The sequence below is a fragment of the Sander vitreus genome, chromosome 19, assembly GCF_031162955.1.
Source record: "Sander vitreus isolate 19-12246 chromosome 19, sanVit1, whole genome shotgun sequence".
Lineage (NCBI taxonomy): Eukaryota > Metazoa > Chordata > Actinopteri > Perciformes > Percidae > Sander > Sander vitreus.
The window spans coordinates 8,374,478-8,387,980 of record NC_135873.1 but is presented as its reverse complement, the minus strand read 5'-3'; the positions used below and the strand labels follow the sequence as shown (position 1 = coordinate 8,387,980).

General features: G+C 40.7%; 2 protein-coding genes across 2 annotated transcripts; both read left to right on the top strand.

Moving 5' to 3' along the window:
• Nucleotides 1-219: 219 nt before the first annotated feature.
• LOC144534278 (homeobox protein HMX3-like) lies at nucleotides 220-3,271 on the top strand. Its single transcript, XM_078276116.1, has 3 exons — nucleotides 220-829; nucleotides 1,260-1,412; nucleotides 1,954-3,271. Exons 1-3 carry the CDS (start codon nucleotides 580-582, stop codon nucleotides 2,379-2,381), a joined length of 831 nt encoding a protein of 276 aa, XP_078132242.1. The 5' UTR covers nucleotides 220-579; the 3' UTR covers nucleotides 2,382-3,271.
• Nucleotides 3,272-5,310: 2,039 nt separating this feature from the next.
• Nucleotides 5,311-6,583, top strand: LOC144534286 (homeobox protein Nkx-2.8-like). The gene is made up of 2 exons (XM_078276129.1): nucleotides 5,311-5,602; nucleotides 5,963-6,583. Exons 1-2 carry the CDS (start codon nucleotides 5,389-5,391, stop codon nucleotides 6,505-6,507), a joined length of 759 nt encoding a protein of 252 aa, XP_078132255.1. The 5' UTR covers nucleotides 5,311-5,388; the 3' UTR covers nucleotides 6,508-6,583.
• Nucleotides 6,584-13,503: the final 6,920 nt, after the last annotated feature.

The following is a 13,503-nucleotide window of genomic DNA, read 5'->3' as shown; positions in this document are numbered from 1 at the left end:
CAAGCAAATATTGATGATTAATCCAGCAAAAGCAGTTTTAAAAAAAAAAAAAAAAAGGATTCTAATTATGTTGTGGCTATAAATAAGAACTGAGAGAATAAGAGATTTAAAGTGTGCATATCAATGTAAAGTGTGCATGGACAGATGTAACCATTAGGCGGTACTGTGCCATTCTTCATGAAGCTTTCTCCATCTCCAGCCCTGAGGACAACACTGTATCTCTGCTTTGGTTGCTCCCTAATTGACCTAAATACAGCGTCTACAGTCCCTCCAGGCAGACTATCACACAGCCTACACGAGAGGCTCCGACGAAGTCTCGGTTTTTTGTTTTTTTTCTGGAGTAATTCCTCATCTCTTCCAGACGAAATTTCTGTCTGGGTCTCTTACAGCGGAGGCTTGAGCTCTTGTTGCTCTAATGGATTGCATCGGGATGGTTCACGCGGAGCGGAAGACACTCCTGGCTGGAAATAAGACACGTTCCCGGGAATGATTTTATAAAATCTAAATCTGGGATTAAAAAAAATAAAAAAAATAAAAGGAAGAAGCTGCCTGGGGAAGGAAGGACAGAAAAAAGTAAACATGCTTGACAAAAACGCGCCGAGACCGAAGCTGGGTCCTCCGTCGAGAGGTTCGTCTTTTTACATTGAGAATTTGCTGCGGACTGCATACAGCGGGGCTTCAGCGGAGGAGCGGGTGGACACACCGAGCTTCAAAGTTACCGTCCGCAGCCCGGTGGTCTGTCCGGGACTGGAAACAAAACGCCTGGACGACAGGAAAGTGCTGAACTGGAGCGGGACATCACCAAACACAGCGTATGGCACCTCGAGAAGTGAGTGCATCTGTTTTTTTCTATCGGGTTGTCTTTTAACAAAGAGTACCGGAATAAAAATAATGTGGTTAAATGATTGCTCTCATTTCGTCTGCTAATTCGGGGTAGCCTGCTTTACATGGTTGAATTGTGGTTTAGAATTATTGTGACAACAATTATCTTCAATGTACAAACCAGTAAACGCATTGCAATAGCAATTTCAATCTCATATCATAATATATCACCATTAAAACCTGCGCAATCCGTGCGTAAAAGTCAGAATTTACCACCTGGATCAGAATGAGGCTACAGCAGTTTCCAGTATTTTTTTTTTTTTCTCACTCTGGTTCATCAGCAGGCCACAAGAGGACATGACACGTGGGCTGCATGAAATATGTTCGAAATGAAACCTGAACAATGAGTAGGATTTATTATGTTTCCTTGTTCCTAGGTCCACAGTGCAAGAACGATCACACAGACCCTGTGCCTGCGAGCGACCGGGATTCCCCAACGTTAACAGTACGGGCGGAGGAAAAGGGGGACGATAGTTTGACGGATGACAGAGAGGAGGAGGACGCGCGCTCCTCCTACAGCTGTGACACAGGTGAGGCCCAAGTACACAGGCTACATCCTACACACAAAAAAATAGAAATAGTTCACCTTAAGCTCTGCGGTTTGCACGAGAGTGCATTGTCACCACGCATGCGCTTTCCTCCTGAAACGAACAGTTGTTCCTATCATCCAAAATGTAAGAATTTGGTTTTGGTGTTTCCAGAACTTTTAAGTTTGGTGTAGCTTGATTCTTTTTCTTGACAGACTGTGTCAGCAACAAAGGTCCACTTAAGTTTTATATTTAGTTGCAGGGGTGTAGGCAAGAGTTCCTGGGTCCAGTGAGTCATTGTGGGTAATATTGATCAGTAAGCACCTCGATGTTTCGGGTATTTGATTCCCTGGATTGATTATTTTATTAATAAACTCTTTCTCAATTGACTTTCAATAAACTTTCCCACTTTAACCCTGATCACAATATATACTGAAATCGATACAAGAGGATTTGACATATCACCCACCCTCCATTAGCTGCACTGTTAGACTAGTTGTATCCAGTTCCATTTAGTCAAATCTCTCCCGCTTCCTCCTCTTAGGTGACATGAAAGTGGCGCGAAAAAAGAAGACCCGCACCGTGTTCAGCCGGAGTCAGGTGTTCCAGCTCGAGTCCACTTTCGACCTGAAGCGCTACCTGAGCAGCTCGGAGCGAGCCGAGCTGGCCGCCTCGTTGCAGCTCACCGAGACCCAGGTGAAGATCTGGTTTCAAAACCGCAGGAACAAGTGGAAGAGGCAGATCGCTGCAGACATGGAGGCCGGCAGCGCCGGCGTCCCCTACGCCACCCAGAGGGTGGTCAGAGTTCCCGTGTTGTATCACGAGAATGGCACCGCGCCTGCGACGCTGACCGGCCTGCCTCCAGTGACGCCACCGGTGCTCGGCTTCTCTAATTCTATCAGCTATCCATTGACATCCCACTTCAGCCATCCGGTGTCGTTCATAACGCCACAGATGACTGGACTGGTGTGACTTTAAGGGTGGAAGGGATGTTAAAGAGGCCGGGCATACTCGTGACTGTTTTGACGCCAATTAATCAAATAAAGATGCTGCAGAAATATTCATTTTAGTTCAGTTTCAGATTCTCTAAGGTCCGATGATAATAAAGTCAATTTATCCTCTGTTTAACATGTCTAGAAGCAACTTAAAGGGTAACTACCGTTTTTTTTTCAACCTATTTTCCTATGTTTTTGTGTCTAAGTGACTGATAGGAAATTGGTCCAGTATTAAACAAGATCGCTGCAGTCGGCAGCAGCGAAACAAGCTACAATGTAAGTTAATTGAGCAATTGTCCAGCTTGTATTTACCAAATCACAAAAGTGCTCGTTTTGCCACTGACGGGCTCAGATTAATATTCTAAGTGTCTGACAACATTATGGAAAGGATGTCTAAGGACGTCGACCTTTCTGTTAAAGAGTAAGATCCTTTTTTTAAACATATAAACATCCGCGAAATTGCGTTTGCTAAACCCACCAGACTCCATGTAAATAAACAGTAATTTTAGCAGCGTAAAATAAACTTCATTCTAAGTTGACAGAAACTAAATAAAGCTATGAAAAGCCGTTTTGGGTCGTCTTACCACTTTTGCAACCATCACAACTCTAGTTTTGGTTGTAATAAACACAGTTTACCGATTTACATGTGAAAATATGTTGGCTCTATACATGCTAAACGTATTGCTTTTTTTAAATGGAGTCTGGTGGGTTTAGTGCTAGCGACTTCAGGGACGTTTCTGGTTAAACAGAAAGGTCTCAAAGGAGTTTTAAAGGTCTCTCTCTGAAGGGATCCTTTCCATAATGTTGTCAGATACTTCGAAAATTAATCTGCATCGCCAGCTGTAAGTCATGACTGGTTTTCAAGACGGTGGCCGCATGTAAACATGAACGCGAGTGTCTTTATAATCTATCTTTTCAATAAACTGTGTACACTTACAAAGTTCTCAATGCTTTGGTTAACATTTAGGGACCCTCATTATGCTACCGTTGAAGTTTGGTGATATTTTGAGCCTTTTTAGTGGTATAAATAGTGATTTGTTTTTACTTTCCCTGTGCCCCGAATACTAGCGTTGTAAGCTAATCAGTGGTCCGCGCTAGCTTCTTTCAAGCTACAAACACATTCGATTAGCATGAAAACATGTCCCAGAGAACGATCGAGTGGGTACACATCTGTTAATAACCCCTAGGTTTGTTTGGCGCCGGAATTGTCCTTCACGGACAATATTTGGGTTGCCAGGTTGTAAAAAAAAAAAAAAAAAATCCCTTTGGCTGGTTTAACCACATACATGTTGGTGATCGTACAGTAAATGGATGCTCATGGGTTTCTTACTTCCTAATAAGCCATCAAGTATGCGGTCAGAAATGTTAAGTCATTCATAAAAGAAGTTTTACAATAGTCTATCATGTAATGCAGAACCAGTTAAAGGGGCTTTTCACAACCTGGCAACACAAACGTTATTCAGGGTCCAGGCTGAAAAAAAAACGGTAGTTACCCTTTAAGGTGGATCATCGGGATCCTTTAATGGCTGCTTTATAACCCTTAAAACAAGACCATTTCTCCCCAATGTTGTTTTCCAATTCACTTCAAACTTATCAAGTGGTTTTGAGATTCAGTCTATTTAAGCTGCCCAAAATCCTGCCCTCAGGCCTGGAGGACATTTCACACCAGGTCACAGGTTTCAACTAAAGCTCTATTGTGTGATTTTTTTCACAGAAATTGTATGAATGACCCACACATATTGTTTATTAACTGGATCCCCATTAGCTGATGCCTTGGCGATGGCTAATCTTCCTGGGGTCCCCAAATATGGGGTCCAATAAGGGTCAAGAAGATTTTGAGCTTGTGAAACAAACCTGCATGTGGTATGCACCTTTGTAAACCTATGAAAACAACTCGCCCGTGGAAAAAAATTCTATTACTAAAAAATAAAATGCAGAAATGATATCAATGCTCAACTCCAACATCTGAGTACAAATTGAAAGCAGGAAACTAAAACTCCAGTCTGACGTTATGAACCCACAATCAAGTTATTTCTGCTTATAATCTTTACTCCAGTTCATTCTCAACATGATTTCACAAGTTCTGAATCTTTTTTACCCTTATTTGAGCCAATACACGTAACATATATGCACAGTGTCCTCAGAATGATCTCCAGAATTGTAGAAACTTAATAATAATAATTTATGAAAAACGCGTTTGGTGTTTGTGACTTTGGTTAGCTGTTAAGTATATGGTATTATTAGCAATATTCTTTGAGATTTTTTTAAGAGGATTTTAATACATACTTTTGTACACTGATATGTTCACATGTGAATAAAATGGATGCAAAAATCGTTTGATGGTTTCTTACTGGCAAGGCAACTCTGTTCCTTATTTGCAAAGGCATTTAGTTTCTATGGCTAAATTAAGGTTATGGACAAATTCAGGTGTGGGATTAAAGACAAACGTTTACAGGATACCGCCAACATAGAAAAAGTCACAAAACGTACTTAGCTAAGTTAGACTTTTGCTGTGTTTTTAAACTTAAATGACGCCTGAACCCATATTTGAGGTCCTATAATTCTCATGACCCCAGTATAAGGCGTTGTCAAGCTGTCTGAATGTGGCATACTTAAAAAAAAAAAAAAAAAAGACCTGGTTTGGATATCAAGCTACCCCAAAATGATACTGACTCCAACTCTAAGTCAAACGCAGTTCAAAAGGAACTCTGCAAACGTCTTAAGTTTGCTCGTGAATGAGGCCAGCAGAAATTAGTTTGGACGACAGAAAAGTGTTACAATATGGCAGCCAGACGTAAATCTGCATCCCGCCCTCATCTGCCCCACAACCTCGCCTATCAAAAGCTGCTAAACCGCAGTCTTCCGGGTCGTTGAAGAACGTTGCACCTCGCTCCTCTGCGCGCGCTAGTCAGCAGCCGAGGAGCAATGGTGCTCGGAGCGTGCGGAGACGTCGGTGTTTCGGGAATCTCGGAGGAGCAGATGAAATGCCGGGGAACATGAGCAAAGAGGATGCCCCGAGCCGGAGCGCTTCTTTGACGTTCACCATTGACAACATCCTCAACCTGAAGCAGCGGGATAGCGGACACCGGGACCGGTCAAAGCCGCAGAGGGACAGTGGATGTACGGATGATTTACAGGCGCAGTATGATGAGGCGTGGGACGTCCGGAGGAGACATGGCAGTGGATCAGACGAGACAGGTAACTGGGTTACATTTATTAAACATACATCTTAATCATGACGACTAAGACAGTGCATCTCCAGTATTTTATTTAAACGGATTAATACATTTTATAAGGAATAGTTTTAGTCTGTTTAGAGCCAGATGGTGCATAAAGTAAAGATGGATGGATCAAAATACAAGAGACTGATGGTATTTATTGAAAGGATTTTCAGAAATTGTAGGGGTGAAGTTCGCGGACCATGAGGTCGTTGTTTATTTGTATTTATTAATCGGGCTACAGCAATGCTTGTGCAGCTTCTTCGCATGTGTTTGCACACAGTAAAACAAGTTTGCCTTTACCGCTGCATCAAAGCACGTTTTGTCGCTTCATTCACAGCGCAAACGAAGCCCACAGTGCACCTTGCGGACCGCGGGGAAAACAGCCCGCCGCTGACCGCTGGCTCCTGTCCCGGGGCGCAGAGTGCGCACACCGCCGAGGACGCCTCCGAGCAGCAGCAGCCGCAGCCCACCGCGGACTCCAAAGCCATGGTCAAGAAGAAAACGCGCACCATCTTCTCAAAGAGACAGATATTCCAGCTGGAGGCGACGTTTGACATGAAGAGGTATCTGAGCAGCTCGGAGAGAGCGTGCCTCGCCAGTTCCCTGCAGCTCACCGAGACCCAGGTCAAAATCTGGTTTCAGAACCGACGCAACAAGCTCAAGAGACAGTTATCCACGGACATGGAGGGCCCGCTGGCCGCCGAGCACCTCTCAGAGGCGGGCAAAAATGTGCAATTACCGACTTTTTACAAAGACAGCAGCCTGCTGGGCGGATGTTTGTTACCCATGCCTTTCCCTGTCGTGTACCCGACTGCCACCGCTGCGCCTTACATCTACTTCTCCAACACCAGCAAATATTTTGGCCTGTTTGATGCAGACTGAGGATTTGCTCTGATCAGATGACAGTGTGTGGACAGTCGGACATACAGTCTCCCCTGTTTGGGCTTTAGGCCCGTCACTTTTTGGACTTCATAAAAAATCTCCCAACTTTGATGTCAACATATCAACTAATCCAAGACATGCATGTGCCACTTTTTGTACTTCCCCAAATTGTTTTATTATTATTATTATTATTATTATTATTATTATTATTATTATTATTTGTCCAATGCTTAAGAACTTTTGGATAGGAAGTTTGTCGTCAGAACAAATGTGTATGCTATGCATTAAAGTTCCTCTGAGCAGTTTTATTTCGCGCAGTAATGTCATCTGAATGAATGTACGTTAATGCTGCATCAACGTTTTTACTTCGCAATAATAATTCTCTCCCCCCCAACTCCTGTCTTAAACTTTTAAATGAGTTTCTGAGGTGCAACACTCCATTTGTATTTATATGGCCTTATTATTATTATTATTATTATTATTTTTACTATTAATAATAAAACTCGTTTGTTTTCAATGACCTTTCATATGACAGACTGTTAACTGTGAACAGTTAGTAGGCTATATCACGACCAAGATGAATTTTGCAATAAAAAGTATAATATTTGCAATTTTACCAGAGTGTGTTGACTCAAGGTGAATTATATTCTAAACAAGACGCAACAAAACAACTCCCACATTGGATTATTGATTGCGTTTCATTCTATTTTTTTTTTTAAGCTATTTTAGAAAGATCTATAAAAATGATGTCATCACTGGCAACAACGAAGTTAAAGTTTAGATTTGTCGGGTTTCTTAAAACCTCATGTTGACAACTCTGTTGTGTGTGCAGGTGGAGCAGAAAAAATAACTCCTTCCTGCTTTATGAAGAAAGAACAGAACTGCGTTGTGAAATAATCTCGAAGCAAATTTCTTATTACACACAGAAAATCATTTAAAAGCAATAGTTCACCTCCCTGCATATTCATGTATTCACTCTTTAACTGGTGATTGTGTATCATATGTGTACCGCCTCAGCAGTGGTGGAAGGAGTATTCAGATCTTTTACTTAAGTAAAAGCAGTATAATACCGCAGAGTAAAACGTCCTGCATTCAAAATCTTACTTAAGTAAAAGCACAAAAGTATTAGCATCAAAAAATACTTAAAAGTACCAAAAGTAAAAGGACTCATTTTGCACTCCATTTCAAAATGATATTATTTGATTATAATTCCTCATGCATTCATGTTTTCATCACTTTAATGCTGTAGACATTTTGTATTTTCCTGCTCCATCTAAAGACTCTAAATCTTAACACTGTTGACACCACATTGCTTCAGAAGTCACTTTGTTCAGACTGTATTGTGACATTAATTTCATTAGGGTATAGAAACTTTGAAAAGATTGTCGTTAACGTTAATAAAAATGTAAACGATGGGGCAAAACCTTGTCTTTAACCTTAAAAAAAACATTACTCTAGAACTTTTTTTTTTTTTTAAATGATATACATAATCATATACACTTAATAGTTTGGATTGTATCACCTATCATTTTTACCACTGAAGGCATTTCTGCTGAAAACAGACACAAATAGCCAGCAGAGGAATGTTTTGGTAGTTCAAATAGGGACACTTTATTTATTTTTTTATAGTAAAAAAAGAAGAAAAGAACATAAAATGTCCAGAACAATTGATGACCATGTTAATTAACTGAAGGTAGTAAAAGTGTACCATATCAGGTTGGTTAATGTTTGTGTCATACAATCGACCTATGTTGTAAAGAACTTCACATTACATATCCTCAAAGAACATCTACCCTTTCAAACTAACATTTAACATAAAAAAGAGTGACAACCTGCTTTTATATGTTGCAGTCACAGAAAGTTCCCATCACACCCTGAGTTGCTGCTTTTAACAGTATATTTACACATACGCTCAACAAGTTGATAAAAAAAACACTAGAAAGTGTATCATTTGAAATGTACTGCCTCATACGGAAAAAGTCATGATAAAGTATCATGACATACAGTAAGGTCAGGCTATTTGGGACAAAGTGTGCCCAACTGCCTTCAATGTGAGGTTGACAAAAAAAAAAAAAAAAGTATTATTTTTGGGTCTACTGGGCCTCTTGTGGTGAGTCTCTGATATTAACTTACAAAAACGTTTTAGTTACTTGAATCATGATTTAAAACAAAGAAGTAACAAATAAGGTGGACAAATGCTTCTTTGTGGGAGTAGAAAAAACAGACAACCAATGGCAGACCAGGTTACTGCATAAATACTGAGCTCGGATTGTTGATGCATTTACACATCGTCAGCTTTGTGTCGCAAGATTTACATTTTCACACTGCACAAAGAGCAAAACGCTATTCAGAGAGACCAAGATTGACCAAGATTGAACTACATCATGACAACCTGACTCATGTCACTTGAATCCATACAATTTAAACTTCTGTCCTTGACCAACAAGAAGCTCTTACGTTTTTAATAAAAAAAATAAATAAAAAAAAAGTAGTTCTCACCCAAGTGCTGAAAATCTGCTCACAGCAGAGAATCATCACGAGTTTTTGTTACAGGTCTGTGGGTGATGAACACAGTCAAAAGATCCCCCACTATATGTTTGTCTTTGCAGTTAGAGCACATAAGTGTGCATGAGTGTTGCTGAGTAATGCGTCTCTGCACAGGGAGTGAGAGAAATAAGAGAAATGTGTATTCAGGTGGACTTGCATCAGTGCTTCTGGAGAGATTTCTCCTAAAGGGCCCAACAAGCTGCACTTACACACCGTTTCCGGGTCACTTCCCCCTTCAGTGCTGGAGCCTCTCACTGCTCTCTCCCTGTCACAGCCATTCAAGGCCCCATCGCTGTTAACCTGTTCACTCAACCACTTCGTCTGCCTGCAAATCTGCCGTTTTCTCTACTAAATTCCTGTCCTACTGTATCTCATTATTCCCACAAGTTGTTGAAAATGTCTAAAATGAAAAAATGAAGCGCAGAAAGAAAGTAATGGCTCTTTTGATCCTTTACACATCGATATGTTATCTCGTTTGATCAATGTAAAATAATGAAAAGGAGTATGTGGCCTAAAAACTGATAAACATATGTTTAACTTTAAATTCTTCTGTATTTAATGCGTTTTTTGCACCTATGCATTTGACAAATCAAAGCACAATATATACTAAAGTGTTCCCTTTTATTTTAACTGAGAGCAACCTTGGAAATGCAGGACTAAACTATATCTAATTGATTGATAATTATCAGTGTAATTTTTTTTTTTTTTTTTTTTTACATATTTAGTAGCATGGTACCAAATGTAAACTTGACTTCTTGGTAGCAAGTCTTTTCGTCATGCACTGAAACCTCAGAGTGCACCGTAAGCTCTGTGAATATATACATGTATATATGGTGAGTATTCATCATGTTAGAGACAAAAAAACAGTTTGCACCGTCACATCTCGGACCAAACTTTAGTTAAAAATGACCAGTTTGTGCTGGAAAGTAGAGTTTCCTATCTGCGATCTTAGTTTTGTGATCTTGCACAATTCCGTTTCTACTTGTAAACTCTCTGACATGTTTGACACATGTCTGAGCTTTGCGTGCAGGCTTTAATATGTTACGTTTAAATATTTAGGTTTCTGCATGTAAATTTGTTATGAGTGCGCAAAACATTTTACACACAAAAACCTCAAAGTTCAACTTAAATACATTGACAATGTAGAAACTTAACACTATTTTAAAAGCAAACCACTAAAAATGATATACCAGCGCATCATTTTGGTTTTAGAGTTAAAGGACAGATCCGTAATTTTTTTCAACCATATACATTTAAAGTATATTCACCTAAATTATTATATAATTTGAGTCATTGATGGGAAATCACCATTTTATTCCAAATAAAGGATACACATATTAAAGATGTAACATAAATAATTAATAATAAAACACTACTAATTCAGATTTTTCATTTTCTTGTGTTAATTCTGTGTTTTCTGGTGGTGGGGTGACACTTGTGTTTACACCTGGATCACAGATTGTGCCTTTAAGGTTATAATTATGGCTACTGTAGATTAAGTTATAGGTTAAAGGTCGGGGTTTTTCATTGAACAGTTATGGTAAAATTAGTCTGCAGAGGATGAATGTAAGTCAATACAAATGTCCTCACAAGTGTAGTAGTGCAGGTTTGTGTGCAGAAGTGCCTGCTTGGCGTGTCTTGGAGTGTGTCTGAGATGGTGGGTAGGTGGGTGGGGGGGGGGTGGTGGGTGTCGGGTGGGGTTTACAGTCGCCAGACTTCCTGACTCTCTTGCTGTCGGACACTTGTGAGCGCAGCGTTAGCTCTTTGTGTCTCAGCACTCTGCAATGCAACCACAAGGTTCAAGTGACCCCACCGGCTGCCTGCAGTCTGCTCCAGGCCGGGCCGCAACCCCCGGCCCCCCCCCCCACCCCACAGCCTCGTCTGTCAGAGGCGAAGAAAAATCCATTAAAATCTGAACCTGATCAAAAAGACGCCCAAAGCCAAGACACCATATGCACTCATTTAGGGCTATCGATGACTGGCGAGCATTGTGTGGTAGCTTAAAACATGCCATTGACTTACTGCCAACAGTGGCAACAAAGACTGGTTTTCTACAAAGAAATAGAGCTGCGAGTTTGGCAGAGGTATTCCGAGCTGATGTGCAGCTCAAGGCCACGCAGAGCTGTCAGCACGTTCCTCCAGTTTGACCATCAGTAAACCTCACGGCACATGGTTTCCATTCTGTGTTAAACGTATGACTGCTGAGCGTGATTGTTTGAAATCATTGATCCCGGAATTGTAAGTAATGATGTGGTCCCACTGAATGATTGTGGTGGGAGTTTCTCTCGTGCCATTAGCATGCAAATATGGAGATGTGACCTGATGGCTACGGCTTCGTTTTACCATCAGCACTGTGTTTACACGTCCCTGTGAAGTCATTGTAGATCACGTCCAAAATACAGAGAGAGCGAGTGGAGACCAATGTAGATACTGCAGTCATATTAGTACTGCTACGTATTGTGTGCACTACACTTGGGTCATGTGTATGTTAGCTAAAAGGATCATCATCTTGTCTTTGTCTCAAAGGGGTTGACATGTCGTCATATCTGATTTCATCTCCTTAACATAGAGTGACAATTTTAGATTGAGATTTCCATATCAATTGACCACTGGCCTTGTTCGTAACTAGACCCAAACGTCTGAGGAGTTGTGTAAGGAGCCATTAAACGTATCTTGGTGCTCTACGCCCAAGAACAGGCCCGTTTTGCCGTGAGCTTTCTTTGTGCATTCTCGAGATGGGATTTATAATTACTACCAATTACTGTTAGAGCTGCCTTGGGGTAGGCTGGTATTGGAGCAGCAACTAACTTGGAAGACTGAACTGAATTTTTTTTAACATGATTTATCAGAAGTGAGCTGTAACTGCTGTAAAATACTACAGCTGTTTTTTTTAGGCTAAATTTGGCAAAGATAGTAAACAGTGAGACAGTGAGTATTAAAAGCTGCCAGATATACAGAAGACAATTTCAACAAACAGTTTGTCAGTAGCCTATGAGAAAGACCATATTTAAATGGATAGACCCTGTACAGTAGAGGTGTATGAGCGAACAAATCTTCGACAACAAATTCTCAAACAGAGTGTAAAACAGCTCAAACTGGCTCAAATCACATGGAATCCAAGACTGAAGTGAAGACGTTCAGAAGCAGCACACTAAACTTCAACACATAAAAAAGCAACAACACTAAATGAGCTGCATAGTCAGTGAATATGATTATGTTTACTGAACGGAATTATCTAAGTCTGCAAAGCAATTCCTAATGCCCTCCTCTATAGACCTTTTTCACGGCAGACATGTTGACATGTCATAGTAGGAAAAGCACAGGTGTATTCAAAGCCATTAATGATGGTTGCATTCCACTTACTTGCTTTTCCTACTATGACAAGTCAAAATGTCTGCTGTGGAAAAGGTCCATAGTAGCTCCAGTTCCCTTCCTGTTAGTTTTGTGGACAAGATAAAGGACTGCCAAAAAGATTGCGTCCTTCAGTATTTTCACATCAGAGGTGTCACATAGGTAATAACTAAGGGTGTCACGATTTCAAATTATTATTTTTTTTATTCGAAATTAAGTCACAATCTCAAACTTTGAATTAAAAAAATGGAATCGTCGATGCTGCCACGCCCCCATGTCACGTCCGGTCGGCTTGCCAAGCGGAAAAAAAACACACATGTTGAAGTGCTGCGAGTCAAACTCCTCTAAGTTAGCTATAGCCAGTCAGAAGATAGCATGGCAACTGCAGATGCAGGAGACACATCGACAGAACTTGAACCCCCTCCTCTTTCACTGAAGTCGCTGGTGTGGCAATATTTTGGATTTCCAGTGAGTTATGTAGACAACATTCGCGTTGTCGACAAAAAAGCCACAGTTTGCAAGCTCTGCTATGTGCTTGCATCATATTCTTCCACTGGCAGCACGACTAAGGATGTATTCTGGCAGCTGTATTCTCAGTAACGTGACAATCTGCAAGAAACAGGTTTGCTTATAAATCACTAAAATAGTAGTGACCGCACCGTTTGGCTTAGTTATCAATGCCGTCAGCATGGTGGCTAACACTATTGTTACTTTATTTTTTGACAAATCGTTTCGGCTGTGCTTTCTAACATGATGTCATTGTGCTAACCGAGCACCGTTAGCCTTTACAACAGAGCTGCTTCAATACACTTGTTAGATAATTTTTCATTACAGAGTTCTCTATTGATTTGTGTTGGTTGCTGTGTGCTCATGGTGGAAAATGAATGTAAACAGAGAGCGTGCCAGAAATGTAATGCGCTGTGACTTAGGTCCCCTTCAAGGCCAGGCTAATGTTGGAAGTCCCTCTAATGGACAGAACGTGTAACAACAACCACATGCTTATAGTGGCATTGACGATGCATAAGCGTGAGTAGTGTAGTACATATTAATAACAGGCTGCATTTGAGCATTAAATATTCAAATATTATTTGAATAATG

Bases quoted from the DNA above. Each gene is read 5' to 3' on its own strand.
- LOC144534286 (XM_078276129.1), top strand. From the start codon at position 5,389: ATGCCGGGGAACATGAGCAAAGAGGATGCCCCGAGCCGGAGCGCTTCT. The intron at 5,603-5,962 runs GTAACTGGGTTA...CTTCATTCACAG, and splicing joins CAGTGGATCAGACGAGACAG to CGCAAACGAAGCCCACAGTG.
- LOC144534278 (XM_078276116.1), top strand. From the start codon at position 580: ATGCTTGACAAAAACGCGCCGAGACCGAAGCTGGGTCCTCCGTCGAGA. The intron at 830-1,259 runs GTGAGTGCATCT...CCTTGTTCCTAG, and splicing joins AGCGTATGGCACCTCGAGAA to GTCCACAGTGCAAGAACGAT. The intron at 1,413-1,953 runs GTGAGGCCCAAG...TCCTCCTCTTAG, and splicing joins CTCCTACAGCTGTGACACAG to GTGACATGAAAGTGGCGCGA.